This window comes from Podarcis raffonei, chromosome 9, assembly GCF_027172205.1.
Source record: "Podarcis raffonei isolate rPodRaf1 chromosome 9, rPodRaf1.pri, whole genome shotgun sequence".
In the NCBI taxonomy this organism is placed as follows: domain Eukaryota; kingdom Metazoa; phylum Chordata; class Lepidosauria; order Squamata; family Lacertidae; genus Podarcis; species Podarcis raffonei.
The window spans coordinates 43,638,397-43,665,810 of NC_070610.1; the positions used below are offsets into that span (position 1 = coordinate 43,638,397).

Genomic DNA, 27,414 nt, shown 5'->3' on the forward strand with positions numbered 1-27,414 from the left:
TTTAGCTTAATGGGCTAAAAAAGGCCACAACTGTATTGGTTACAGAATGCGAGTGGTATTGGCTTAGGCATTGGATCTGAACAGACTATACTTGACTCCTGGCTGCTCAGCAGGGAGTCACACAAGGGTTAACAACCTATAGGGGGAGCTTGTTGATGCAAATCAACTGGAAGCTTTCCCCTAGAATCACCGGGGTTGTGCCATGGCCCTAGCTACCACCTGGACATCGGACAGGAACCACGACCGCCGGATTCCTTTAACGGAATATCCTTCAAGGGGAGGGATAGGTGATGGCCACAACCTCCCCTCTAACACACAACACATTTTCCAGAGCCTAACTGCCAAACCTTACAATGTCATGCCGATTTGCTACGAGGTAGGCGAAAAACCAAGTGGCTGCTGCCAATCTGCCAAGTGGAAAAAATTCCTACCAGGCCCCTTGGACAACCAAGGTGACGAACCGAGGTCCATAGCAAGGTCAGGTGCTGAAGCAAAACCTAGAGAGAGGGTGGGTGATCTGAGGAAGCCGGAAGAACAATGGAGACCCCGTGGGCCCACAGCCGTTTAAGTGTGGCTAAACCCCCACCCCACCCCCCGCCAGCTGGATTGGCTGGCTGGGGTGCATGACGCGGGCCCAGGACTCCAATGATGCAGGGGGGCCGGCCACGCCCCGTGAGCGCGGGAAATGATTCCCGCTCACAACCCCTCCCCTCCAGGAAGAGGAGAGGCTTCGCAAGATCCTAGGATGTTCTGGAGACAGGCTGTTTTTTTCCAAAGTGCTCCTTTGGTGGGCAAAACTCATCTTCTCCATAGTTCCCCTCACCCAAATTCCCACTTGTATCTGTTAAGCGTCACAGTATTGAGGGTGGCGGGCGGGGGGGGGGGGAGAGGGAGAAACACCACCACCACCATGCCATCTTCCTGCCATATACATTTTGTCCACACTGCGTGGACTGTACTAATGGTGATGTACCGTGATGATGTATTCAGTTGCATCATATCCTATGCTCTGTCTTGGCAATACAGGTGAGGTGGTCATTCATACAGAGGAAGGTGGTTTAAATAAAAATAAAATAAAAAATCCCTCCCATTAAAACCAGTCAGTAGTGTAAAGCTGCACAACAGGGCGTGACTGTGAATTGAAGGGATATAGCATGTGTGTACTCCTCCCCAGAACCACTTGCCTCCCATCCATGATTCTCTCCCAGCCATTTTGGCCATTCCCTCAGCGTGTCTTCAACAGAACAGGTCTATAGGTAGCATGTTCCAATGACATATCTGTGGTGGTCTCTGAATCTTGTAGTCACTCATATAGAATTCTACTGTAGGGATTGCCTCATAAATCAATGGGAGTATCAATTTTGGCTTGATTGTGCTGATATGCATCAATAATTTCAATATACAAATGTCATGCACATTTCCCCATATAACATGCTTATTACATTGCTAATATTTTCTTTAAAGAAAGCAGAATGGGTCATAGGCAAGAAGTTGCATGTGTGAATTTGCCCTGTAATGTATGCAAACATGAAAAATTATATTTCTTTTGATAAAAATGTCTCCCCTAATTCTTGCAATAGCTTTCATTTTATTAGATAGAGATAAAAAGTAAAGCCCTTTTAGTTTTAAATTAGAAATGAAATTGAATATGATGACTGACTGACAATGAAAACTGTTTGCTTAGAAAGGCTATATACTCTGGTTTGGAAATAGTGATGAGAAGCCATTCTGGAAGTGGGTTATATTTCACTTTCTAGAAAAGGAGTGTCTGCCAACATTAATTGTCTTTGCCATGGTGCATTATTTTCATTTCTTGTATTGCCTTTGTCACCATTTGGAAATGGCTTAACACCCTAATGTAAATTTCAGACCGTAGAATCAACAGCATAATAAAACTTCCTTTTAAGTACTATAGCAGGTTTTTTTCCTGGAAAGTGGCATAGCACCATCTAGTGTAGAAGAACATTTCATTTTGACATAATTTTCTATTCCTAAGAATGCTATAACACTCAATTAATTGGACTGTTTCATGGAAGTTAAACTAAATTAGCACACACAGCATCCCAGTCCAAAATATTATCCCAGAAAACAATCAACAATACTCATGTAATCTCAGTCTGGTGATAGGATTTAGCACTGCTGTGGTACAGTCCTCAAAATGTACAATTCTTTGTCTATATGTGCTGAAATAGAAAATAATGAGGAACATCCAGTATCAAACTGTCCCATATCCAGATTTACAGGATTTTTGCATTTAGTAATTTATCAACAGAAACTGGGAGCCCCTTCTTCTGTGTGTTTAGAATTGTTTATGTCCCTTCATATTACTGTAGACCCAAGGGGGCTTTGGACTTAAGTTTTAAAATGCCCAAATAGTTACTTGGATCATTGAAATCCTGAAAATTGGCCTATATACATAGTGTGTATCTGCAAGCACTTTAAAAAAAAACTTTATGAAATTTGTCAGCATGAAGACACCCAAAATAAATAGGAACAATAAATGCAAATTTTGACCCAGCAACTCAGTAATAAGCATGTATCGTCAAGTAAATTTGTTTTCCAAAGCTTTCAGATCAACAGAGACTGTGGAAGATAAGGGTTGACCAACACAGAGAATGTCAAGGGAACTATTCTGCATATTTTCTATAAAACGGTTTAGTAGGAACTTCTCCCTTAATCATCAACACAAGCTGCATACATTTACAGTTCTGGGGTACCACTGCACTTCCAGGTGGGGTTGTTGCATATGTACAGCATAAGAACCATGCTTCTAGAAAAAGCGATGAGAATCCCTTGCATTTTAGCCTCACAACTCTGGTACACATGTCCAAAGCACATTGTCCATAGCAATATTAAAATAATCAAAGCATTATTCTTTTATCTTTTTGTAAATCTCTTTGAATTTCTCTTACAATCAAACAGTATATAAATTTTATGAAATAATTAATGTGACAATAATTACATTCAAGGCCTCAACATAACCCGATTAATGGTGATTCAGAAAATACACTGGCAAGGATCCAAACAAGCACACTCCTCAATCCACATTCCCGAGAGGAATTTGGACTGGTGAAAGTAACTCTTCATGCTGCTGTAACTCTGGGAGCTTGAAAAGCAATTTGTGATATGGCATGAGAGTCTGTTTAATTGGGGGGGGGGGAGAAGCTATCCCTCCCAAATAGCTATTTGGATCCCTGCCATAACTTAGGTACATAGAATTATAATTATTCCTGGCCTGTTGCTATACGTCCATAGGACAAGGTGATACAACCATGAGGCATTAGAGTAGGTAGTACCACTCGACTTTGTAGATAGGGAATACTAATTTGCAGGAACTCCTTGCAAGTGAGGGAGGAAATCTAGCATACCAAGGGAAACTTTCCAGCCTAGCCACTACTTGCCTGTTTGCTTTTTTGGTTTTATTTTATTTTTAAATAGAGTACTAAAAAACAAAAGAAAGAAAGATACCAACCCACATACCGTCTGAAGTGGTATGGTCCACTCTACTACCTCAGGTTTCTGTTGCCTCATTCTGCTGCATTTGTAGCCTAGGCCTCCAAGAAATAGACGTTAAATTGTGTGTCTTGCGAAGATCAACAGGGACTGAATAGGCATGTATGAGGAAGCATGAAAAAATGTACAGGGAAGTGAGGTAGAATTGAAATACACATTGCTGATGGAGACAGAATACGTGCATGAAAAAGAGAAAGTACGAGAGGTATGTGTAATGTATTGAAATAAAAAATAAAAATCCAATTTAAGTTGGTAATGTGACTATTGGCCAGTTCTCAGCAGAGAATTGTGTTTCAGAACATTTTGGGTAGACGCCCATGTAAATTACACATCCATTGGCAACATAAGGTCACTGCATCACCTAAAGTATTTGATAACGCAGGCAGATCTAGCTGCAGATGTTTAGTAGAGCCTCTGTCCCCACAGCAAAATCCATTAATCCTGTTCTGCCGGGCAGTTCCTTCTAAGTGTGTGTCCAAACAAGTGCATGAACTGTGTACACGGCAAGCCTGAACTGCGTCCCACCTTTCTTGCTAACCGTGAATGGCGTATTAGACAGCAGCAACATCCCTTTGCAGGCGGTGTGTGAATTTCAGATCTATGTTCAAACTGTTCATGTAAGCTGTACTACCTTATGTTTCCAAATGCATATTCCATCAGAAGTATCTTCTGTATAAATACTACTGAAGCTCTTGTTTGGGCTCCCATAAATTCAAGTGTTGCCGACACAGAAGAGAGTGTGGGGTATTGACCCTTGTCTTAGAAACAGTTAAATATTATTTTCAGAACTGGACAACACTTGGACACCCATATTTCTATTTTAAATGACACATTTCTTTCCTGTGTGTATAAAATTGTCTTCACTCAACTGAGAAGTTTTTCTAGTGTGTAGAAGATGCCCTCTGCTGGAAGAGAGGGTTTCTCACATCTATATGTGTGGGTGTATGATGTATTATATAAAATAGCATGTATATGTATGTATGCTTTTTAAAAGTGATGCTTACTCAAAAACTGTTGCTCAACATTTTTCTTCTTCTGACCCACCACACAAAAGAACACACATTTCTCCTCTATTATGTAAACCAAACATTTGATTACTTTGTAAATTCTAACCTGCATATATCCCATATTTTTCTTCTTTGATGTTATATTTACTACATTTTAAATATTACATATCTATACATCTAAGTAACATACAAACCTTTCATTTAGTCAGATTATGCTTGCTGAGGGCATAGGATTGCAACTAAAGCTACAGTGCTATGCACATTTACCTGGAAGGAAGTCCTATGGAGCACAGTGGGACTTCTCAATTGATAAGCATAGGGCAATGAGCACAACATTACTGGGGGGGGGGAATTACATTGGCTTAGTGCTATTCTTGTACCAGTGGGAGGCTGCATTGACAAAACTCTTATCTAGTCAATGGTCTTTTCCATCCTTGATGACAGAATAGCTCAAAAGAGGCGGCATAAGCTTAAAATGTTGTAATTGTAGCCAGTAGAGAGCCCTAGATAACTGCCCTTCTATCCATATCCCGACAGCCTCATTGGAGTGTAGGAACCCAACTAACCCTGAAATCAATCATGGCACACTTTCAGAAGTAGAAATGCCCCAGCAAAGAAATATTATTCATGTGTCCTCACACAGCATAGGGTTACATAACCCTACTACTGTGTCTAAAGCACAAAGAGCACACAAATTGGAACTTTGCCCAAACAGACATGCAACAGGTAGGGGATATGGTGGTGGGGTGGGGTTGGTGAAAGGGCAGATGAATGATGCTTGTCTTTTCAGAACCCTTCCAGATACTCTGCTTTTGAACACAAATGCCCAACAGGAACTTCATTGTTGCAACTTGGACTGCAACAACAAAGCCCTCAGCACAGAAAAGCCAGGAGGTATAGCTCACTGCGGGGGTAGGGGTGGGGAGACACTATACTTCAAAGCAGGTATCCCTCATATCCTCCATTCCTTCCTGCCAAACCACCAAGAAAAGACACGGGTGAGCAGAGCACTATCATAAACATCCACAGTGTGTGTCATCCAGCGTGGCATAGTGGTTAGATTGTCGGACTAGAACCTGGGCATCAAGGATTAAAATCTCCACTCAGCTCACTTGGATGAGTTACTCACTCTCAGCCTAACCTGCCTCACAGGGTTTTTGTGAGGATAAAAATGTGGCGGGAGGAGAACTATGTATGCCACCTTGAGCTCCTTGGAGTAAACATGGGATGTAACTCAAATAATAAATAATGTGGGTAAAGAGTTTACAGTGGTACCTCGGGTTAAGAACTTAATTCATTCTGGAGGTCTGTTCTTAACCTGAAACTGTTCTTAACCTGAAGCACCACTTTAGCTAATGGGGCCTCCTGCTGCCGCTGCGCTGCCGCTGCATGATTTCTGTTCTCATCCTGAAGCAAAGTTCTTAACCCGAGGTAATATTTCTGGCTTAGCGGAGTCTGTAACCTGAAGCGTATGTAACCCGAAGTACCACTGTGCTGGCTTTATGACCCTCCATTTACTCAACAGTTTGCAGCAGTGTTTCCTGCATAGGGTACACAGGACGAATAAATACTGTGGAATACCAAGAAACCTAGGTAAGTTCTCACCAGGCACGAATGAAAAGAATGTAGAGCACCATGCATTTGATGGTGAGTACCAGAGCTGGTCAGTGGTTGGTTACAGAACTAGAGGCAGGGGATTCAGAGTAGAGCAAACAGTAACTGGAGACAAGACTTCCAGTGCAGTTTCATATGTTGTTGTTTTTTTAAAAATAATATTTATTAAAGTTTTAAAGGTTACAAAAAGAAAAAAGAAAAACATCATACTAAGCAAAAACAAAACAACACATCACAATAAGGAAAAAAGAAAAGAAAGAAAAAGAAAAAAAACAGAAAAATAAAATCCATTAAAAAACACAGTGAATCTTCCCATAACTTATCTTTCATTTGCTTGTTTCCTTGACCTCCTCACACCTCCCTTTTTTGTATTCTAGTTCGGTTAACTATTTCAGCGAATCCTTTCCATCTTTTCCTATTTTTGTCCTGTAATTTATCTTAATATAATGTAACTTTACTTTCCCTCCTTTCACCAATTAACCGTCTGTTTTTTCCTAAACCTTTATAACATTTCTGCTAAAACCACATAACTTCATTCCAACATCCTTCTAACATTCATTAATTTTACAATGCTTCTGTAGATAATCTTTAAATTTCTTCCAATCTTCCTCCACCAACTCTTCTCCCTGGTCTCGGATTCTGCCAGTCATTTCCGCCAGTTCCATGTAGTCCATCACCTTCATCTGCCACTCTTCCCGGGTGGGTAGATCTTGTGTCTTCCAGTACTTTACAATAAGTATTCTTGCTGCTGTTGTAGCGTACATAAAGAAAATTCTATCCTTCTTTGGCACCAATTGGCCGACCATGCCCAGGAGAAAGGCCTCTGGTTTCTTCAGAAAGGTATATTTAAATACCTTTTTCATTTCATTATAGATCATCTCCCAGAAGGTCTTAATCCTTGGGCATGTCCACCAAAGGTGAAAGAATGTACCTTCAGTCTCTTTGCATTTCCAACATTTATTATTGGGCAAATGATAAATTTTTGCAAGCTTGACTGGTGTCATGTACCACCTGTAAATCATTTTCATTATATTCTCTCTTAAGGCATTGCATGCCGTGAACTTCATACCTGTGGTCCATAACTGTTCCCAGTCAGCCATCATAATATTATGTCCAACATCTTGTGACCATTTAATCATAGCAGATTTAACCGTTTCATCCTGAGTTTTCCATTTCAACAGCAAGTTATACATTCTTGACAAGTTCTTAATTTTAGGATCTAGCAGTTCTGTTTCCAATTTTGATTTTTCCACCTGGAAGCCAATTTTTTTGTCCAAATTATATGCCTCCATTATCTGGTAATAATGAAGCCAATCTCGCACTCTATTTTTTAATTTTTCAAAACTCTGCAGTTTTAATCTGTCTCCCTCTTGTTCCAAAAATTCCCAATATTTCGGCCATATTGAGCTTTTTCTGAGCCTTCGCTTCCATTGGTGACAACCACCTTGGGGTGTTATTTTCAAGTAAGTCCTTATATCTTATCCAGACATTGAACAGTGCTTTTCTGACAATATGGTTTTCAGCTTCATATGTTGAATTGGTGACTATTGTCTCAGTGACTTGCATTGTGAACTCCTCTTGAGATTGGGAGGAGTACCAAAGAGAGGTGAGTGCATATGGGGCATGAGGGATAGAAGAGCACGTAGTGGCAGCAGTACCCTTTCTCAACCAATCTTCAGCAGCCCTTACTGAGTACTTTAACCACTGGGTTGCAACTGCTACCCATTATTCATCACTATCCCTGTGTTTCTCCACAGGCAACCAGAATGCACAGAAGCCATCCCGTTGCCATGCAAACCACAAGCAAAAAGGCCTACAACTGTAGCAGTGACCTGTGGGGAGCTATTTATATATATTTTCTTATGTTTATCTTCTACATTTCTTCCTTCATTGAAGGCAAGGTGGTGTCTAGACTGCCACCAAACCAAGCACTGGCAATACCCAGACTTGCTTAGCTTCAGCAAGGTCGTGGTCTTGGTCGTGGTCTACAACCTTGGAAATTAGGTGCTCCGCTGCTTGCATAGTTCCTGTGACTTTGCAGAGTTTTCAAAGACATACAATAGGTGCTGGATATCCCATGATGAAGAAAGCTACCTGTGGTACTCCTGTGTCCATCATGCCGCTCTTGAAGGCACAGAGGTCCTGCAAAAACAAGAAAGTTGGTTAGCCCATTACTATATGATGCTGTCAGAACTTAATTCCAGAAATGATGCTGCCAATAAAAGCTATGATTCATTCACCTGTGTTGCTGTTATTACTGATACATTGCGAATAAGAGTCTGCTTCCCTCAAACTCAGCTGACTTCATAAGGGAACACACAATGGGAGGGGGCAGAAGGTTCTTCACAGTACCCCACTAGGTCTAAAAGACTGCATCTTGACCGTGGTTTTGCCCATTGAGCACCAGCAAGGGAAGCAGGATGGCCCCTGCATTTCATGGTGCTGTTGGCTTTTCCTCCTAGGAATTGGTTTATGATAAATCAGGCTGCATGAATTGAAGGAGGAAATGGATGGCATGTTCTGCTGAGGAAGCACCACCTACTGGCAAGCAACCAGATGCATGTCCATGTGTGCGTATGGCTGGTTGCAGTGGAAGGGGGTGAGCAAAATGGCTGGTATCCTGGGCCTCACTGAGGCTGACAGTTGGCAGAGTGAGTATGTTAGTCCTTGCACCATTTACTCCATTGGCAAGCACTCTTTCCTGTTTCAGGTGTGCATGTGTGTCTCCTCCCAACTCTTTTTCCTGGGAATCTAGCCTGGGATCTCCTGTGGTGAGTCTATGCTGTTTTCTAAGGCTAGAGCTCCATGTTGTTGAGTCCATCTAGTCCTGCCTACATGGCTTGTCCAGTAATCAGCATGCAAAAGAACAAATAGGGCATGTCCCTAGGAGATTACAAAAGCCCCAGAACAGATTCTTCTTCTTCCTGCTCCTATAGTTGTGTGGTATAGTACTCAGTGGGATTCCTGGGTTCTAGATCTGCTTCCTCTCTCTTTCCCCATCCCATCCAAACACACAGTTGTCAGTGGGGCACCCATACAATCATCTTTGCCCTTTGGGAGTCATCTCACCTGGGTGGGAAATTCACACTGAACTAGCCGTCTTTAAATAAATAAATAAATGCTGTGCTGCTGCCTTCTGTGGTGTGTAGCTTTCTGTTTTATGTGCCCCCACCCCTTGAAAAAAGCTTCCATCTTAATGAAAACACAAATATGAACTTGTTGTGTGCTATGCTCTGAATACACTGTGTGTGGGAAAACTCTTTGGATTCATCCTGCATGTACCGCTCCTGATCCGAATCTTGTGCATTGTGGCATCAAAGTGGTATGTTCTGGTGGAATAACATTATCACGGCATTTCTGCTGCTGTTGTGAGTTTATTAGTGCCATTCCTACAATGGCTAGTAGGGATGCCATTAGTTTGCAGTACCAGAATGTGTGGGTGGAACTTGTAGGGGTGCTATGGCAGTGCCAGCTCATACTGGTACATTGGCTTTTGTTTCTCATGCTGTTCTTGTGCACAAGTTCATGACTACTTAATGTTGGCTTTGGTGCTGGCTTAGCAGGGCCAGAGGACTGGTCCGCCTGACTTACTAGCAGACATTCTGTGTGTGCACATTGTGTGTGTCTGGCAGGTGAAATTGTTCCCAAGGTGACTATTTTGTAAATGGTAGAAACACTATCCATTTCTGACATCTAATACTATTACTGTGTTTTGCATATGATGTGTCTAGCTGTGTTAATGATCCAATCCCTCCTCTTAAGAGACCACAAAAGATGCTGTCCCAGGGGAAAGAAAACCATGAAGCTTCCGATTGGGATTGGATGCCCAGGGCATAATCCCACCATCGAAAATTAAAACTGGCAGATTACGTCCCTTCTAATAAAGTAGAGGTTGTCTCACAATTGCATTTCTGATTTTATAATCCAGTCATTAAAATACAAACATGGGACCTCTCTTTTTAAAAACCTTTTTTTATTTTTACCTTTTGTCACACTTGTCATTTTTAATTGACTTGGAATATAGAAGTTGCATGCATTTGTGAAAATATAATTAAGCTCAACTTTTCATAGCCAGGTACTTAGCCAAAAATGCAAAACAGATGAATGTTAGTTTAAGAAGAGCTGATTTAGCTAATGGCTGTCAATTCACAAACGCTGCATTTATCACAAAAGAATATTGTAAATTATATCACATGTAAATAAACTAGATGCTTTTTCTTGCTTGATCTGGGTGTTTTAAAGTGTGAATTAGCAAAAAGAAAAATGAAAGTACATGGGACAGAATTGTAAAAAAATTGGGAAATGCTGAAAATCGTAAACATTGGAAGAGAAAAAGACAGAGAATGAAATAATCATTTAGTATTTAAAATCTTTTATTAAACTAATGGTGCAAGGTGAAAAAGGCATACATATTTGGTAAAAGCAACTATGGCTATTTTGAGGAGCAGAGTAGTACTCTTATCTGTAAAATGTGTTTAGAGTAATATTCTTTTAAAAGAAAATAATGATGTCTGGTTTTTTCTTTTGTTTTTGTTCTGATGTTACTGTTTCATGGGAAATTAGTTAGTTGTCCCATAAAGGGATAAGATACTAAAATGGAAAGGATATATATCCTTCTTGCTTAGCTTGTTCTCTCTAGTGGCAGCTGATCTTCCCTGAGTAGCTAAATGGGTAATTTCCCTTCCTCTGACTGCTCAGGGAAGATCAGATGCTGCCAGAGAGAACAAAATGAACTTGCCAGCAAAGTACAGTATAGGCTAGCCGCTAGCCAATTACAAAGCTAGCCAGAGTGAGTGAGTGAGTGAGTGAGTGAGTGGGTGGCAGCAGGGGCTTTTTCCTTGCTGAAAGCACCATACAAGGTAAGGGTAAAACAAGTGATTTGAAGGTGTCCCCAGCTCTTTCTTTGATGCCGGGGAGGGATAGAGAGGTGACAGTAAAAGGCACAGAATGACTGCAGCTGGAGAGGCTGCAATTTTTAGACTACATACTTGGGAGCAATCTTGTAGTAGATCCATAAATGTCAGTGGGATAGCTCTAAAATACATGGTTTAAAGACTGGCATCTTAAGCTTTAATTCTCAGTCTCTGAAGAAGTACACCCATAGCAAAAGTCAGCCAGAGTGATTCCTTCCTTAATAATTAACTCGTGGCCTTTAAAAAAAAAAAAATCTTCATTGTGTTCTTGCATTGCAATCTGGTTTGGCAGATAATAAGGGCATTGTGCATATTTTTGAAAACTAAACACCTTCCCTATTCAAGTTAATATTCGAAACTGAAATAAGAAGTTAGTTTTTAATCTTCTGTAGGAAGATAAAAACCTACCCCTCGGTGCCTCTTTTCCTTTCAGAAAAGCATAACTGCCTTTCCCAAATATGACATGTTAGATGATCCTCACTGTAAAGAAAAGTGCATTTACAGGTTCCTGATGTGACTGCTTCTACACAGAATCATTCTTTGTATGAGCATTTTGGGTCAGGCTGTGAATTTTCCTCTTCTTCTCCTTCCCACTAAAATCATTGAAATATATTCTGTCGGTCTTTCACATCAGAGGTGTAAATGGATTTCTTGAAAGTTTTTCTTCAGAATGGTAAAAGGCAATCACTTTACAACTTTGACTCCATTACGAGCTGCAACACAAAGCTACAAAGATACCACCCTAACTTTGAGAATACTCTGCTGCTGAGTGACCTTGCCTCCACAAGGGCAGATACTGTACATACTCTGTGCAAAGAAATGCTTGGGCAGAATCTCTGTATCTCTGTATGCTGCTTGTTTGATAGCACTTGCACAAGAAGCACAGTAGAGGGAAGAGCAGTCAAGTTTAAGTTTTGAGAATGGTTCTGTTTTACTGACGGCACTTTTGTGTGCCCTGTGGTGGAAATGAGATTATCCCCTTTTTTCCCTTATTTTTTAATGACACCAGCATTGTATGGTGATAGTTAACATACTGTACAGATACTTATATTTGCTTTCGGAGTTTAGGCATTTCATTATACAGTAGTATTACAGTACTGAAATTGCAGTACTAAGGAAGAAGTTCTGAACAGCACTTATTTCCTCACTGGTAGTATTTGGCTCCTGAGGAAACAGGCAAAGCAACACGACCTCTTAAAATATTTAGCTTTTAAAGCTTTTATACATAGACAGTGACCATTAGGCAATGCATTTGAGTTCAGAAGAGATGCAGTTTTTAGTTACACTGTGCAACTTTCAGCATACATTTGTTTGTATTTTTAACAAAATGCAACCATCAAATGAATCTATTGATATATAATTCTATACAGTATGTAGCAAAATATCTAGTTTGGGTCCTCCCTAATTTTTTCATGTGCTTTGTTCTATATCACCCTACCCCCTATATGTTTTCATGTACCTCAAAGCTCAATAAGTTGCTGATAAAGGCTTCAGAAACCTTGTAAAGACCTGTATTTTCTCCCAGGCTTTCCCTGACCCATAAAATCAGACCCTTTTATGTGTCTGAATCATTCTGACTCCTGTTTTTATTTGTTTTTAGTTACTTTTGCTTTGCTTTTTTATTGGTTTCAGGTTGTATCTGTGTTTTCATGATATTGTTTGTTTTTTATATTGCACACCACTTAGAGATTTTAAAATATTAAGCTGTTTATAAATGCTTTTAAGTAAATAAATGCCATTTCCCCCTTAGATTCTAAATATGGGACAAGAGGCTCATATACTGTAAGACCCTTGGGTAATCGTTTAGGCTCAGCTGAGTTTCCATCACAGAACAAAATTTGCCCCTGTAAATAACTGGCCTAACCCCACCCTATGACCCCCACAACACATGCCAGAGACCTGCAGGAATTATCCAGTGTGTGCCAATATTTCAACAAAACCAGCTGCCTGGAAATTGATAGAACTGAAACAAGTTCTTCTCCCTCAGTCCTTTCCTGACGATGACATTAAAGACATTAAGAAAGTAGATAGTTAAAATCTGTTGAATTATTGTAATGAAGGGCAAAACATATGTTTCAAAAGTGGTTTCTACTTTATAGAACAATCTCTTTCCAAACACATGTGAAATATAGATGTTTTGTGCTTTCTCCACAAACGATGAAAGAGAGTGGACAGAACTGTCTGGACATGTGTCACGTTGAAAATAATTTTTCTCCTGCCTCCTCTTTCCTCCCCTCTGTTTTCTGGAAGCTCACCTGATCTTAGCTTTTTATCCCACCTTCAAACTTTCTGTCGTGAAAGTAAAAAGCATTTTAAATTTGAGCAAGCGTATGGTGGCTGGGGTGAAAACCAATGTAAGGCCGGCATTTTATCAAATTGTATCTATTTCATTTTATCAAATTGTATCTATTTCATTGTAGCTGATCTGTATACCAGTGTGTTATAATGGTTTGAGTGTCAGAATGGGGACTGGGAGACTCAGGTTGAAATCCCCACTCAGCCAGGAAGCTCATGAGGTAACACATTCTCTGAGCTTCACTGGCTTGTTGTGAGGATAAGATGGGGGAAAGAGAAACCTTTTATATCACACTAAGCTACTTCCTGTAGTAGAAGATAGGACAAAAATGTTCTCTATGAAATAAATAAGGGTGCACAATTCTAAGTTGTGTTAAACATTTATATATGTTGTAGTTAACAGTAACAAGTGCCCTTAGTTATCCAAGTGCCCTTTGCATTCATTGGCGAAAAAACTAGAGCCACTGAGTAGACTATTTAATCTGTGCATTTCTCCCTATATGTCCACAAATAGAAGGTCTGCATTCCAGCAGACTCTCTGAGGAGCCCAGGTCCCTACAGGCTCTCATGTGCCTCTGGCATGAAATACAAATAAATATATGGTCCAAAATAGAAAAGCCTGTGTCCTGAACTGGTGTAAGGAATCCAGATTTTTGTTATTTTTATTTCAGTTCATAGCCTGCCCTGTCCCAAAGGTCCATAGCAGCTAACAGCATGTGCATTTTATGTAGAGCCCTTGCCTCACCCTTCTTCACAACAAACTTGTGAATGGAGGTTATGAATATTTCCTTTTACGAGTGTGGAACTTAAAACTGAGAATGACATGTCAAGGTAAATCAGGGAAATATGGTAGAGCAGGGATTTAAACCCAGATCAAAGACTGTGGACCACTTTGGGTTTTGTTTAAACACATGCACACACGTATATACAGATTAGTCCTTTTGTAATGCAGAAAATTGTAATGCAGAAAATTATACCTAATAGATATATTTTTTGGTGGGAATAACCTTAGTTTTTAATGGAAGGGCTAAGTAAGATCTGTGAATTAATATGCATTAAGTAGCAGGCTGTTTTATTAATTTATGATAAGTATTGAAGTATGACGGAGTGGGTGAAGTGAGAATTACCATTTGCTGCTGTGAAAATGATGCTTGTCATGTTATCTCCCAATCCTAAAGCGTTGTCTTAAGCTTTGTCTTCATGAGACTTAAAATCTTGTATTATGCCCAGTGATCAGCCTTAAACCTCTTTGCTGTCACTGAAGAAAACAAATCTTTTGCCTTTCTTTGCCTGGGGGATGTGGAGAGCTGAAGTGGTCCTATGTGACTAAATTAGATGAAAGACTTGCCTTCCCACCACGGAGACACAGAGTCTAATCAAGTGAAATGAGTTCTGAGATCTCCACTCACTTCCTAGAGGATATCAGTTTACATTACAAAATCACGCGACACCTAATTCATCACAGTTGATGCAGACTTTACTCGAGAGAGGGCCACAGCTCAGACAAGGATAGTAAACCACCTGTCCCCTCTGTGGAAGGTTTGATTATTAAGGCAGTGGGAAGCAATGGTGGGAAGGGTCTTTTGACCTGTATTTTATGTATTTTACATAAAGGGAGAGGGAGATGTCAGACTTAAAAGTGGAAAGATTTATACTTTTAATTATAGTTAACATAGATCATTCCCATCCCTTCATCTACATATGAAGCTAAACTTTTTCTTTTCTTTTTTCCAAAATTTTTTATTAAATTTTCCACAATTATAACAAAATACAAAAAGTGAAAACAAAAACAAAAAATAAAGGGGAAAAAAAGAAACATACTAAAGGGGGGGAGGGGAACAGTACAACACATTACAAGAGAAATACAACCAAAACCACACCATAAAAAAGAAAAAATAATCTTAATACCTTAAAACCCAACCTTGCTTACATATTGATTGACTTCCTCTAATCCCTCCCTTCTGAATTTCCTTGTATTTGAATGTAACAGCTTTCCAATATCATTATTAAACATCAATATTCCAATTATAATCAAATTTGTTCACTTTTCTTACTATTCTAAATCCCATTTATTTAATTGAATCCTAATTTAATCCTAGGCCTTTTTGGTACTTTCAAGTAGTTTCTAAGTTTTTTATATTACAATATTTATTCAAATAGTCCTTAAATTTCCTCCAATCTTCTTGGTATTCCTCTTCTCTCTGGTCGCGGATTCTTCCCGTCAGGTCAGCTAGCTCCGAAAAGTCCATCATCTTCATCTGCCAATCTTCCACTCTTGGTAATTCTTGTGTTTTCCAATTTTTGGCTAGTAAAATTCTAGCAGCTGTTGTGGCATACAAAACCAATTTAACATCTTTCTTGGGCAATTCCAAACCTGTTATTCCAAGTGAAGCTAAACTTTTTCTGTTTGTTGGCACAGAAGTGTTTTTAAAGTTGTATACCAGTTCAGCATCACAAATCATGGTTGTATGTTACCAGAAAAGTGACATTACAGTGGCTTTGTAAATAGATGCCCAAATGTTTTTCAGGGTGATGTCTAATGTCTTCATGCTTCCATATTTGGTGTGGTGAAGAAAAACTAATCAACTTCTTGATTTCTTTCAGGGCATTGTGATAACTCCCTTACTCCTGCTGCTTTTTGTGAGTATCTTAATATTGCTTTTCTTTCTGTCATCATCACATTGACTGTTAAGTAGTGTCATATTGGATGTGGAAAAGGGGCCATTTTGAATGTTCCAGACTATTTTCAATGATCAAAGTACACATGATTAGTTCTTGACAACTTTCTAAGTTGATATAAATAAAAATGTGTCATGGAAGCAGTTATCGCCATGTGCTCATCTAGATTAGCAGTTGCATTGATACCAAAACAAGGTGCAGCATTAAAGGGCAAGTAACTTACTGGAAGATCTATCTTCTCCTATGTAGGCAGTATCTGCTCTAGATTTTGATTTGATTTGATTCCTTATACTCCTATGCTGCTTATCATTCAAATGAATCCCAAAGCAGTTTGCAAACAGTAAATAACAGTAACATGTTAGAATGTAATAAAACATCATAAATACAGCATGGATCGTACGGAATAATTAACAAATCATCAGTGAAACAATTACCTTCTTTATAACACTGTTAACAAAGCAACTACTAAAAAATAAACTAGACATCACAATTAAAGCAAAAGTCATATGATCAATACATTATTTATAATTTACAAAGCAATATTAGCAACGTTAACAAAATAGCAGGCAAAAAGAAAATGTTTGCACACACTCCACACCCCCTTGACTCATAATCTTTCAGTCTATTCTGCTCATTAAAATACACATAGAAATAAGGCCTGTGATAGCAACCTCCTCCTAAAGGTTCCTCTGGCTGGAGATTGGGCAGCAGAGATGAAACCAACCACCCTCTGATGGCAAACAGATTAAGAGGGGCCCTTAGACAATATAATGGAAATGTAAGACTTGGCAGGATTTTGTTTTTGTAAGTAACGGGATAAATGTGCTTTATATCTGTATAATTGAAAAAAGAAGGGAAATATATTTGTGATTTTCAGGTTGCCATTTTTAAGTACAAGATAGGGAACCAATGAATATGTATTTCTAAATCCTTGCCTGCTCTTTTGATTGAGATAAACAATAAACTTCAATGGAGATGTTAAAACACACAGAGAGAGCTAAAATGGTGAACAGTTTTTTTGTGTTTATCAGGACTATTATCTTGTATGATGACAAATTGCTAAAGCCATTGGGGCTATTAACCAAATTTTGCTCACATTTACCTGCTGCTGGCCTTCAAATCAGGAGGCATATTTGTTCAACCATCCATTAGTTTGGTTGAATTATATTCCTAGAATGAAACCAAGAGACTTTATTCTGTGTTTCTCAAATGTCGTCTTTGTTGCTTGGTGCTCTGTATGTGGCTTTGAAAGAGGGATTTCAGAGGAACGTTTAACAATATATTTAATTCTTATTTCAACCCTGCTGAAATAAGTAGCTAATTTCCCATTTGGTTTACATGGCTGTAGATGTGTAACAAGGGAGAAAGGAAATGACACAAAGAGAAAATCAGCTATGAATTATAACTTAGAAATCTCCAGAGAGGAAATTTTAGGTATGGTCTACTTTATAGAAAATGTTTTTGTTTACCTGTGTTTAACCTAGAAGGGTTTAAATATCCTAGAAAAGGTTGTAATTTAGGATTCCATATAGTGAATTGAAGTGCTACCCTTAGAAGAACTAAGTGAAATTTCTTTATGTATTGCTTAGCTCCCTACACATATTTTTCTGGTTCACCTGACACTGACAATGCTGGGTAATATAGCAAAATTGGAACATAAAGTTAGTTGAGACTGCCAGCACTCCCTCAGCCTTTGACTGCACCAAATCCCCAGACCAAATGCAGCAATTAAGAAAAGAAATGTGGACTTTCTTGTCTGTCAAATTTGGTCACTTGTTCTGTCTGAACTAATGGAGGTGTATTTCAGAATACATTAAGGGTAAAGGTAAAGGACCCCTAACAGTTAAGTCCAGTCGCGAACGACTCTGGGGTTGCAGTGGTCATCTTGCTTTACTGGCCGAGGGAGCCAACAGTTTTTCCGGGTCATGTGGCCAGCATGACTCAGCCGCTTCTGGCGAAACCAGAGCAGCACACGGAAATGCCGTTTACCTTCCCGCCAGAGCAGTACCTATTTATCTACTTGCACTTTGACGTGCTTTCAAACTGCTAGGTTGGCAGGAGCAGGGACCGAACAACGGGAGCTCACCCCGTCATGGGGATTTGAACAGCCGACCTTCTGATCGGCAAGCCCAAGGCTCTGTGGTTTAACCCACAGCGCCACCCGTATTCTTCTCTCAAAATCAAGAGAGTGTTCTACTTAGTCCTGTTCCTAATTAGTGGCATATGTTGGTGGTGGGAGGCAGTATTCCCTTTGGAAAGCAAGCCCCATACCATGTCTCAAGGGAACAGTTTTGTCATTCCTGCTCACAGTTTTGCTTCTATTCTCAAACCACCTTAAGGTTGTCCACATTGGTAAGATGTTGATCCATTGGAATTATTTTTAAAAACTTTGTTCCTAGTCCTCATATTAACACCTCCTTTTTGCTATCTCCCCTAATAATCACACAGTATGCCCCTAGCCCTGCCTTCTGCCCCTAACCGTGGCTTCAGTCTTGCCTCTTCTTTTGCATCCATCCCCTGTTTCTATTTATAAAACTGAACTTAGAGATGCATGCAGACATGGTTTTATGATATTTTCTGTTTTCTTGCACATGATGGTTGAAAGGTATAAGGAAAACATTATGAGTGCAGTTTTATGTGAAAAAGAAGTTTTTGGGGAAATTATGCAATCTTTAAAATGGGAGAAATCATTAGCATGTGAATACATTGGTAGTTATTATTATCATTATAAATTGCATTTTTGTGAAGTATGAAATCATTGAAGTGGCTCGTACAAGTTGTCAAAGTTCTTGCCATTTTTTTTAGCTCCAGATTGTCTAATTGGAGCCTTCAGAGCCCCCAATCTCTCACTCTTGTCCACCAAACTCTGTCTAAAGGCCAAATTAGGACAATTGGTTGCTTGCTAGGAAGAGTGTTTAACCTCTCCTGCCTCTGCTAATTCTCCTGCTCAAACCTCCTCAGTTCCATTTTCCTGCAACTGGGCTTCTTTGTTGTTTCAGAGCCCCAGCTAGGGCTTTACAGGGAAGAATTGCAAGAATAAATTAGTGGGTAGGAATAGGATGAAACCCTTCCACCAATACTCTTCATTGGTGTTGTGAGGGTAGCAGGATATGTCTTGGTGCCATCTTAAAGACTTGACCACCTTCCTTCCTTGCAGGGAAAGGGGTGCTTAGACTGAGGGGATGGTGTGCTTTTGACTATGTAAGGAAAGTGAATGTCATGAGCAGGATATTTGCTTGTGCCAGGAGCATGTGTTGATGAGGTTATGTATGGGGGTTAATGAGTAAAAGGGAGATTGGTGTTATTTAACTACATTTTACTCAGAGTAGACCTATTGAAATTAATTAACTTGACTAAATTAGGCCCATTAATTTCAGTTGAATACCATCGTATGTGTATGTAAACTCTGTGAATTCCCATATTTTCTAGTAACAAAAACAATTATTTATTACTTGCATTTATATTTTGGTTTCCTGACCCAAAAAGGAGCCTAGAAGCAGACTTTTTAACTTTTACTTCCTATTCTGTACTGCTCTCTAAGGTTTCAAAGCAGCATAATAATGAGTATATTAATCGGTATGTGTAATGTAGTAAGATAAGAACTTCTCTTTCTAGATAGGTTTACATTTATTGATTACAGTTTATATTTTGTGCTATTTGCACAAAATTTATTACTGGCAGCTTTTAATACTTCACACTGCTTTGCTTCCACATACTTGTTAATGTAAAATGAGTAATATGAAGTAACTTGTTAAAGAAATGCTGAAGTACACAAAGGGAAGAGTGAGCACTTACAATAAATTATACATTTTGCATAAATTATTAATTTTCTTAAATGAATGGTAATAAATGTAAGACAGTTTTGTATTTGAAAGAATACTGTGACCGAACTTAATATTTGATTAATTCATTTCAAGAAAAATATTCAGGATTTATGTTACCTTAATGATGGGTTTTTTTGGGTCTCATGTAATTGTAACCTCACTTAAGAAACAGTATCTTCCAGCCTTTTCAATTTTAAAAGTCATTTGTGTGTCTAATTAAACTTTGTTAAAGTGTTACTGAGCCTTTGTTCCCAATTATACTCAGCTATATTCATATCTGTATGAAAATTTCTGAATAAGTGGACAACCTAAAGAAAATGATACCATTCATTCATATGGTAGAAAGAAAACATCTCTACTGTACTTAAAAACACTTTCCACATGGGATTAACCCATTCCAGTTGCTAACAGTGGATTTTGTTGACTCTCTTCTGTAGTACCTGACCCCTAGTACTTAATGTGAGCTATTGAGAATTGAAAATCAAGCCTGCCCCCATTCAAGGGCTAAACTCAAATGGCCCCATTTATGAATGACACATTGGGCAACATTTCAGCAGCATGCTGAAAATAAAGTCTTGAATGTGTGCGGGGTTTGTTTAAGTGCTCACAATGCTTTGTATATCTGTCATGTAGTACTTCATTTATTTGAGTTCACTATCCTGTGCAATGTTAGTAGCACAATATTTTTGTATGAAGAGAAACTTTCCACTTCTTTGGCTTATCCCTTTTTCTTAATGCATTCACTCACCTTTATTGAAATTCTTTCATTTGTATCAGTCATTTTGACACTAATAAAGTGAATAGTGGGGTTTTCCACTCTCCTGGAATGAAGGCTGAGCTATATTTCTAAACCTGTGAGGTAAGAGGGTAGGATATGACAACAGGGAAAGAGAAAGATGAATTGTAATGTACATTTGGTCAGCGTTTTAGCACAATTTTTGTTTGCATTTTTCTGTTACGTTGTAACTTAAGGCTGATTCTGCAAGGGTGAAAATAGGATGATGAGTTCATATTTAGACTTGATTATTTAACCATAGACTCAAAACCATTTGACATGCTACCTTTCACAATATATGTTCAGTCAGCCAAGCTCCTCCAGTGGGCTGGGGGGGCTGAGTGCATATTGAGTGAGCTAAATAGACACATCTGAACATTCGCAACTGTCCTGAAACCCAACTAACAGAGTTGCATTCCTCTGGACCATTTCACTTAGATGTATCTTAGGAATATGCTACTAAGAATAATGTAGAAATCTGTCTGCTGAAAAAAGGACAGTGGGAAAATCTCCAGAGGTTTTTGTTGAACTGGAAGTTTGGATAGATGAAATCAAATATATGAATGCTGTCCTATCACAAATGCAATAGGGAGCATTTGGAGATACTAGAGAAGCACTATAAGGTGCTGTTAGCAGCACATATTGTTCCAGTTTTTAGTTTCCAAGCAGTCACCAAGAACAGCATCCTGTAGCTCACACTGCAGTATTCTTACTTTTGAGTTTGCAAAGACCCTAATTGCTCTCCCTTTGTCTGGGGTGACAAAAAGCAATACCTCCTTCTAATTAATTTGGTGTTGGGAAAATGTATTCCTGGCACTGCCAGTTACTAGGCTCATAGGCATAGTGTTGGATCTAGGGACATCTGAAGACTACACACAGGAGCATCCTGAAAATCATGGATATGGTGAATCTTCTTTTTTTGGAATACATTCCTGTATATCCCAGGAACTTCCTTTTTCATGTTTTTTGCAGAACTAGCAGGTACCATTTGGTAGACATTCCTGTCTACACCTTTACTGAACTGTAGTTTTATGTTTAGTAAAGCATATTCTGCATCCCTGTAGTGAAATATCTTCACTCTCAGTTCTCTGTAGCAGACAAAAGTGCAATCAGATGATTTCCTTTATTTATTTAAACATTTATACACGGGGCAATTGACAGCCAGTAGAAACCCATTTAAAACACTGAATCATAAAACCAGTGAGATTATTAAAACAGCAGAGTTTAAAGGAAAGCACCAACATTTGGAATGGTGTTTGGAGACAGGTTGTGGATTCCAGATAGTAGCTTAACCACTGTATCCTTTATTAGCTTGAATTCCTAGAGATGTTCTAGTGTAGATTCTACAACCTCAATATGATTAGGAGGATGCAAGAACACAACCTGGCTTTCTTTTTTAAAAAATGTTTACGCTCTGAGGAGCATAGCCCCGAGGACTGCCTCTGAAGTGGACTTAACGAAGTGGATGAGGGATTGCAATTTGGCACAACTGATATGAAGTGTTTCATCTGACTCCACTAATGCAATTGTGGCAGTTACAGATGCAGCATCTTCCTTGGAGAATACCACAGCTGTGATATTTGTCCTCTTTGCCAAAAAAGGAGAGAAATTGAACAGCTGGTCTGAGAGAGAAATAAGGGCCTGAAAGTTGATTTCCATCTGAGAACTCTGTACCAGGGCAAATCTATCCTGTCTTTTGGTGTTTTTGTTTTGTTTGTAAACTGGAATAGAAGTAAGGTCACAATTATTTTGCAAGCCATGGTTAAAACTAGTAACAATGTTTTAGAAAAGCCTAAAAACTAGGATACCCAATAAGGTTTCAGGACATTTTCATCGTATTTCATTTTCTTTATATTGTGCTGAGAAGCATGACTTTATGTTTTATCCTGTGATCTGGGGGTAGGAGACTTGCAGCCCCCTAGATGCTAGATTTATTACATCAGATTATGTATGTTCGTTGTATGGCCTTGGATGGGGAGCCTCCTGATGTGGCTCTCCTAATGCAAGCCACATGGGAGATAGGATGGAAACCTGCAGAACTTGGTTTAACATGGGTGGCTAACCTGAGGCACTCCATATGCTGTTGGACTCCAACTCCCAGGAGCCTCAGCCAGCATAGCCAGTGATTAGGGATGATGGGAACTGCATCTGAAGGGGCACAGATTCCCCATCACTAATATTAGCTGTGTAATCAGTATTCAAGACTTGCAAAATTAGAACATACACAGTGCAATCCAGTACCTGTCTACTCAGAAGTAAGCCACAGTGACTTTACACACATAAGTACAGATTTATACAGATTTATGTTTTATATATCTGGACATTTAAACTTATTGGTAATTCATTAGCAGTTAAAATTCCATATTAACATCATGCTTTTAATTTCTTTCACAGCTTGGATCCTCCTCCTCTGTGCCTTTCTCATCTATATTCTCACAACTGTTCATGACCGTTGTAGTTCCACTCATAATTGGACAGGTATGTTTTTAATATACATATATAATGTTTCTAAAGTCTTATGGACTGTAAAAGAGAGGAGTCTGACACTTAGAAAAATGTCTCTGGATAGTGACATTTAATAACAGAGAGATGACAGTGTAATGCTCCCTGAAGCCACATTGATTTTACTTGAGAATGAGCAGCTGTCCCTCACTCCCTCTGATGAATCTTTTACATATCTATCTTAAAAAAGTGTTTGGGAACATGAAGTAGGGGAAGAAAATGGTAATCTTGGTGTAAATGAGCTGTGAAAGTATCGTAAAGGTCTGCAAATGACTTGATTTAGAAAAAGTCTCCTTGATGAAGCTGCACAGCTAATTGTTTCAAATCAAATGTGGTTCATTGCATCTAAGCATGTGCTAAAGTAAAATAGATTATCCAAGAACTAGTTGTGCTTGCTAAAAGAAATTAAGCATTTCTGGTTATCATTTTTCATGTTTGTTTGTTTGTTTATATGTGTTATATATTCTTGTAAGGGTATATAATGCATTTATTTATATTTTATTTGAGTATTTGTATACTGCGTTTCAGGAACCTGCATGTGTGTGCATATATCCATATTGGTCAAGGCCCAAGCAAATTGTGTAGGCCTCCCAAGGTGAAAATTAGGATAAAAATACATACATGCTATTATTTTAAATAATAGTGTATATATGGATTTTTGGGAGTATATTAAGATTCATGGTTTTGTACACAAAAAATAAGGTTAATATTAGGTTATACAGGCGACTCCCCACTTATGTGGGGTTTATGTTCTGGGGGGCCCCACACATAAGTGGGGAGCACCCACTAAAAAGCCTCTAAACATCCATTTTACCTGCTTTCCATGCTCTGCAGTACCTTTGCCTCTAGATTGCAAGAAAAAGCAGGGAACAATACATCTGAGCCCACTGTTGAGTGGGGTACTGGGCAGCAGCAAGAGCTCCCACCTGCCATTTTGGATCCCATAAATTAAAAAAAAAAATTAAACATTTATTTCTGGAGTTTGGGCTCACTGACATCCTCTTCAGGCCACAAGTCACAAGGATTTTCCAGCCTTCTCCCAAATTTCAGAATTTGAATTTATTTATTCCAGTTAAGTCCAGTTAAGTATAAGCAGCTAAGTTTTGCCCTGGGACCCACTTTTTGTGTACTGCCTAAATACCATGTATTTCATACATGGATTTTTTCAGGAAAAATGTTTATCCTGTCATTTTTGAACTGTACTTGTGTTACAAGAATACAAGTAGGCCACTGCATGTACTTCACAGATAAGTGTACACTAAAAGCCAGTCTGGCTACTTTAATAACATGCTTGCACATTATACACATATGTATGAAGTTACCAGTTATATTAGTTGCATGACATGTTGATGTTCAGGTCTTTTGACTCTAAAGTCAGAACATATTTCAGCTGTTTAATAAGCTAGAAGTTAAAAGCACACATTCAGAATGTGTGTATCATTAAGCTCCCATATAAGGATCATATAATGAAAATGATGATCAAACACAAAGTACCCAGTTAGATTAAGGCTGCATGTTTACATCACAAAAGGCAAATTTAAGCACCCTACACCCCCCCTTGCCTTCACTCTGAATAGAGGTGAAAGGGAGGCATGTCCCTGTTGCCAGGCAGCGGGATGACATTCCTTTTCTTTCTGTATTGCATTGGTAGTTTCACTGCCCACTGATGTTGCATCACCTCTAGTTCTTTATGTGACCTTTAGTGAAGGAATGAAAATTGAGGTGTGCATTTAATGTGCATTTAATGTGAATCCCCATTTACCTTCTGCTGTATCAAGTTAACTCTACCCAGTTGGATTGAGAAATGTAGGAAGCCTCAGTATACTGATTCTCTACACTGACTCACAACATGTACCCCAGGATTTTAGACAGGCGTCTCCAAGCCACATCTGAAGATTCCAGTAATTGATTCTGGATCCTTCTGCATGCAGAGGATGTGCTGCATTGCTCCTAAGCTAAGGTTCTTCCCCGTGTGTTATCTTCAACACCTGCCCTTCAATACCCTACCCCTTTACAAGCAGTTTAGTGGCCTCAGAAAAATATTCATGTAGAAAAGACTTGGTTGAAGATTTGTCTTGACCTTATATTATTTCAGTGCCAGATAGATCTGGGTTGCATTATGCATGAACCACAGTGATGTGCTGGAGCCAAATATTCACAATTCTGTACCACAATTCTGTACCGCCCCGCCCCCCCAATACTGGGACTCTGGACAAAGATTGTGGCCTCTTTTGTTTGTGTTGTCTCATTCTAACAGGATTGTGACAGGTACCAGATAAATGAGTACCATGACAGTATTTCCCTTCCCTTTTCTGCTGTCCTTCTCCCTTCTCTAGAACTAAGTGCTTGTGACAGACTTTTATTTTATGTTTTATTTTAAAGAGTGATTTATGATTAAAAGTTAATGAAATAGAATTTTCACAGTGCTTTTATTATATTCTACCAGTTTGAACATTTTTCAAAGCAGCACACCAAAACCCACTGTTCTCTATGAATAAATAATAAAAGCCATGTCTGTACATTATCATTCATGCATTCTGTAGTTGCCCACTGGTGATTTGTTTGCCAGCCTGAAGTGGGCGCTTCATATTAAACTGTCCTTAACTAAAACTCAAATTAGTTATTACAATTGCACCGATTTAAAATGTAAATATATAGATATATGTAATTGAATTCTACTTTGTAAGCTCACTGGGTTGCTCTCTTGAGATATAGTGATTCTGCCAGTGAACTGTACAAGTGGATTTTGCAGGTGGAGTGGTCTAATCTGTCCCCAAAACATTGCTCAAACAGGAAGCAAATAATTATTAGTATTTATATTTGTTAGTCGCTTTCCTCACAAAAGCGTCCAGTTAAAACAAACGCAACCAATAAAAACTATAATAAAAACTATAACTAATAAAATCTATAGAGATAAGAGAACAAGGGCCAAAAGTCTGGATAAAGAGAAGAGTCTTTGCTTGGCTTTTAAAAATAGAGACAGGTCGTGCAAGGTATTCCTCCTTGGGAAGAACAATCCATAAGCAAGGAACTGCCACTGGAAAAGCTCATTTTCATGCCTCAGATGATGATTGCAGGGTCTGGGGATAGGTAGTCCTTGGGGGAATTAGGGTCCTGAGCTGCATAGGCTTTAAATGTCAAACCCAACATTTTGAATTGAGCCTAGAAACTAAATGGTAGCCAATGCAATTGTGCCAGAATTGCTGCTATATGATCAGAGTGTCCTGTCCTGATCATCAATCTGCTTGCTGAATTCTGAACCAGCTGCAGTTTCTAAACTGCCTCCAAAGGCAGCCCCATGTAGAATACAGTGTAGTAGTCCATCCTAGAGGTTACCAGAGGGTAGACAACAGAAGTTAGGCACAACTGGCCACTAGCAGAAGTTGATGGCACTCCATGCCACTGAGGGAACTTGAGCCTTAAGTAACTCTAATGGATCCAGAAGTATCTCATGTTACGTATTTGATCCTTCAGAGGGAGTATAACCACATCCCAAGCTGGCCCCATCTCATCCCTCTGGTCCAGGGAACCACCTGCAAACTGTTCCTCAGTTTTGTCAGAATAAAGCTTCAGTTTATTAGCTCTCATCCAGTCAATTCCTGAGGCAAAGCAAACTTTCCAGCACATCCACTGGCACACCTGCAGATGTAAAGGAGAAGTAGAGCTGTGTGTCATCGGCATATTACAGACAATGTAGACCAAAATGCTGGATGGCCCCACTCAGCATTTTCATGGAGATGTTAAACAGTGTGGGGGATAAAATCACACCCTGTGGAATTCCACACTAAATGCTCCATGGCACCAAACAGTATTATCCAAGCACAACCACCTGAAAATTACCATCCAAGTAGGACTGGAACCACTGTAGAGCAGTGCCACTCAACTCCACCTTAGCTGTTTCAGAAGAATACCATGGTCAAAGGTATTGAAAACCGCTGAGAGATTGAGAAGAGTTAACAGGAACACACTCACCCTTCCTCTTTCCCAGCATAGCTCACTATTCAGTTTCCATATTGAAGTCAACTGAAATGGATCCCAACTGAAATGGATCTAGAAAGTTGGTTTCATCCAAGAGAGCCTGGATCTGTTCCACAACCATTGCTTAGAGACCTTGCCCAAGAAGGGAAGGTTAGCAACTGGTCATTAATTACTTAGATTGTCTGAATAAAATAAGAATTTCTTAAGGATTGGTCTTACCACATCCTCCTTTAAGCAGGCAGAGACCACCCAATCACCATCCTGGCCAAGGCTAACCCCTCTCTCACAGGTTGTCACCCAGACTGAACCAAGCA

General features: G+C 39.2%; 1 protein-coding gene across 19 annotated transcripts in view; it reads left to right on the forward strand.

The window, feature by feature from the left end:
* SLC10A7 (solute carrier family 10 member 7) overlaps positions 1–27,414 on the forward strand; it is a 124,519-nt gene that overhangs the window by 68,052 nt on the left and 29,053 nt on the right. For 6 of the 19 annotated variants that reach the window (XM_053403189.1, XM_053403186.1, XM_053403184.1 and 3 more), the window contains 2 exons: positions 15,947–15,982; positions 23,015–23,098. In XM_053403189.1, coding sequence (XP_053259164.1) covers positions 15,947–15,982; positions 23,015–23,098 — 120 coding nt within the window. Of the gene's footprint in view, positions 1–5,310; positions 5,973–6,045; positions 6,166–15,946; positions 15,989–23,014; positions 23,099–27,414 lie in introns of those variants that run through there. The other 13 variants (XM_053403190.1, XM_053403196.1, XM_053403185.1 and 10 more) reach the window with 10 other exon arrangements.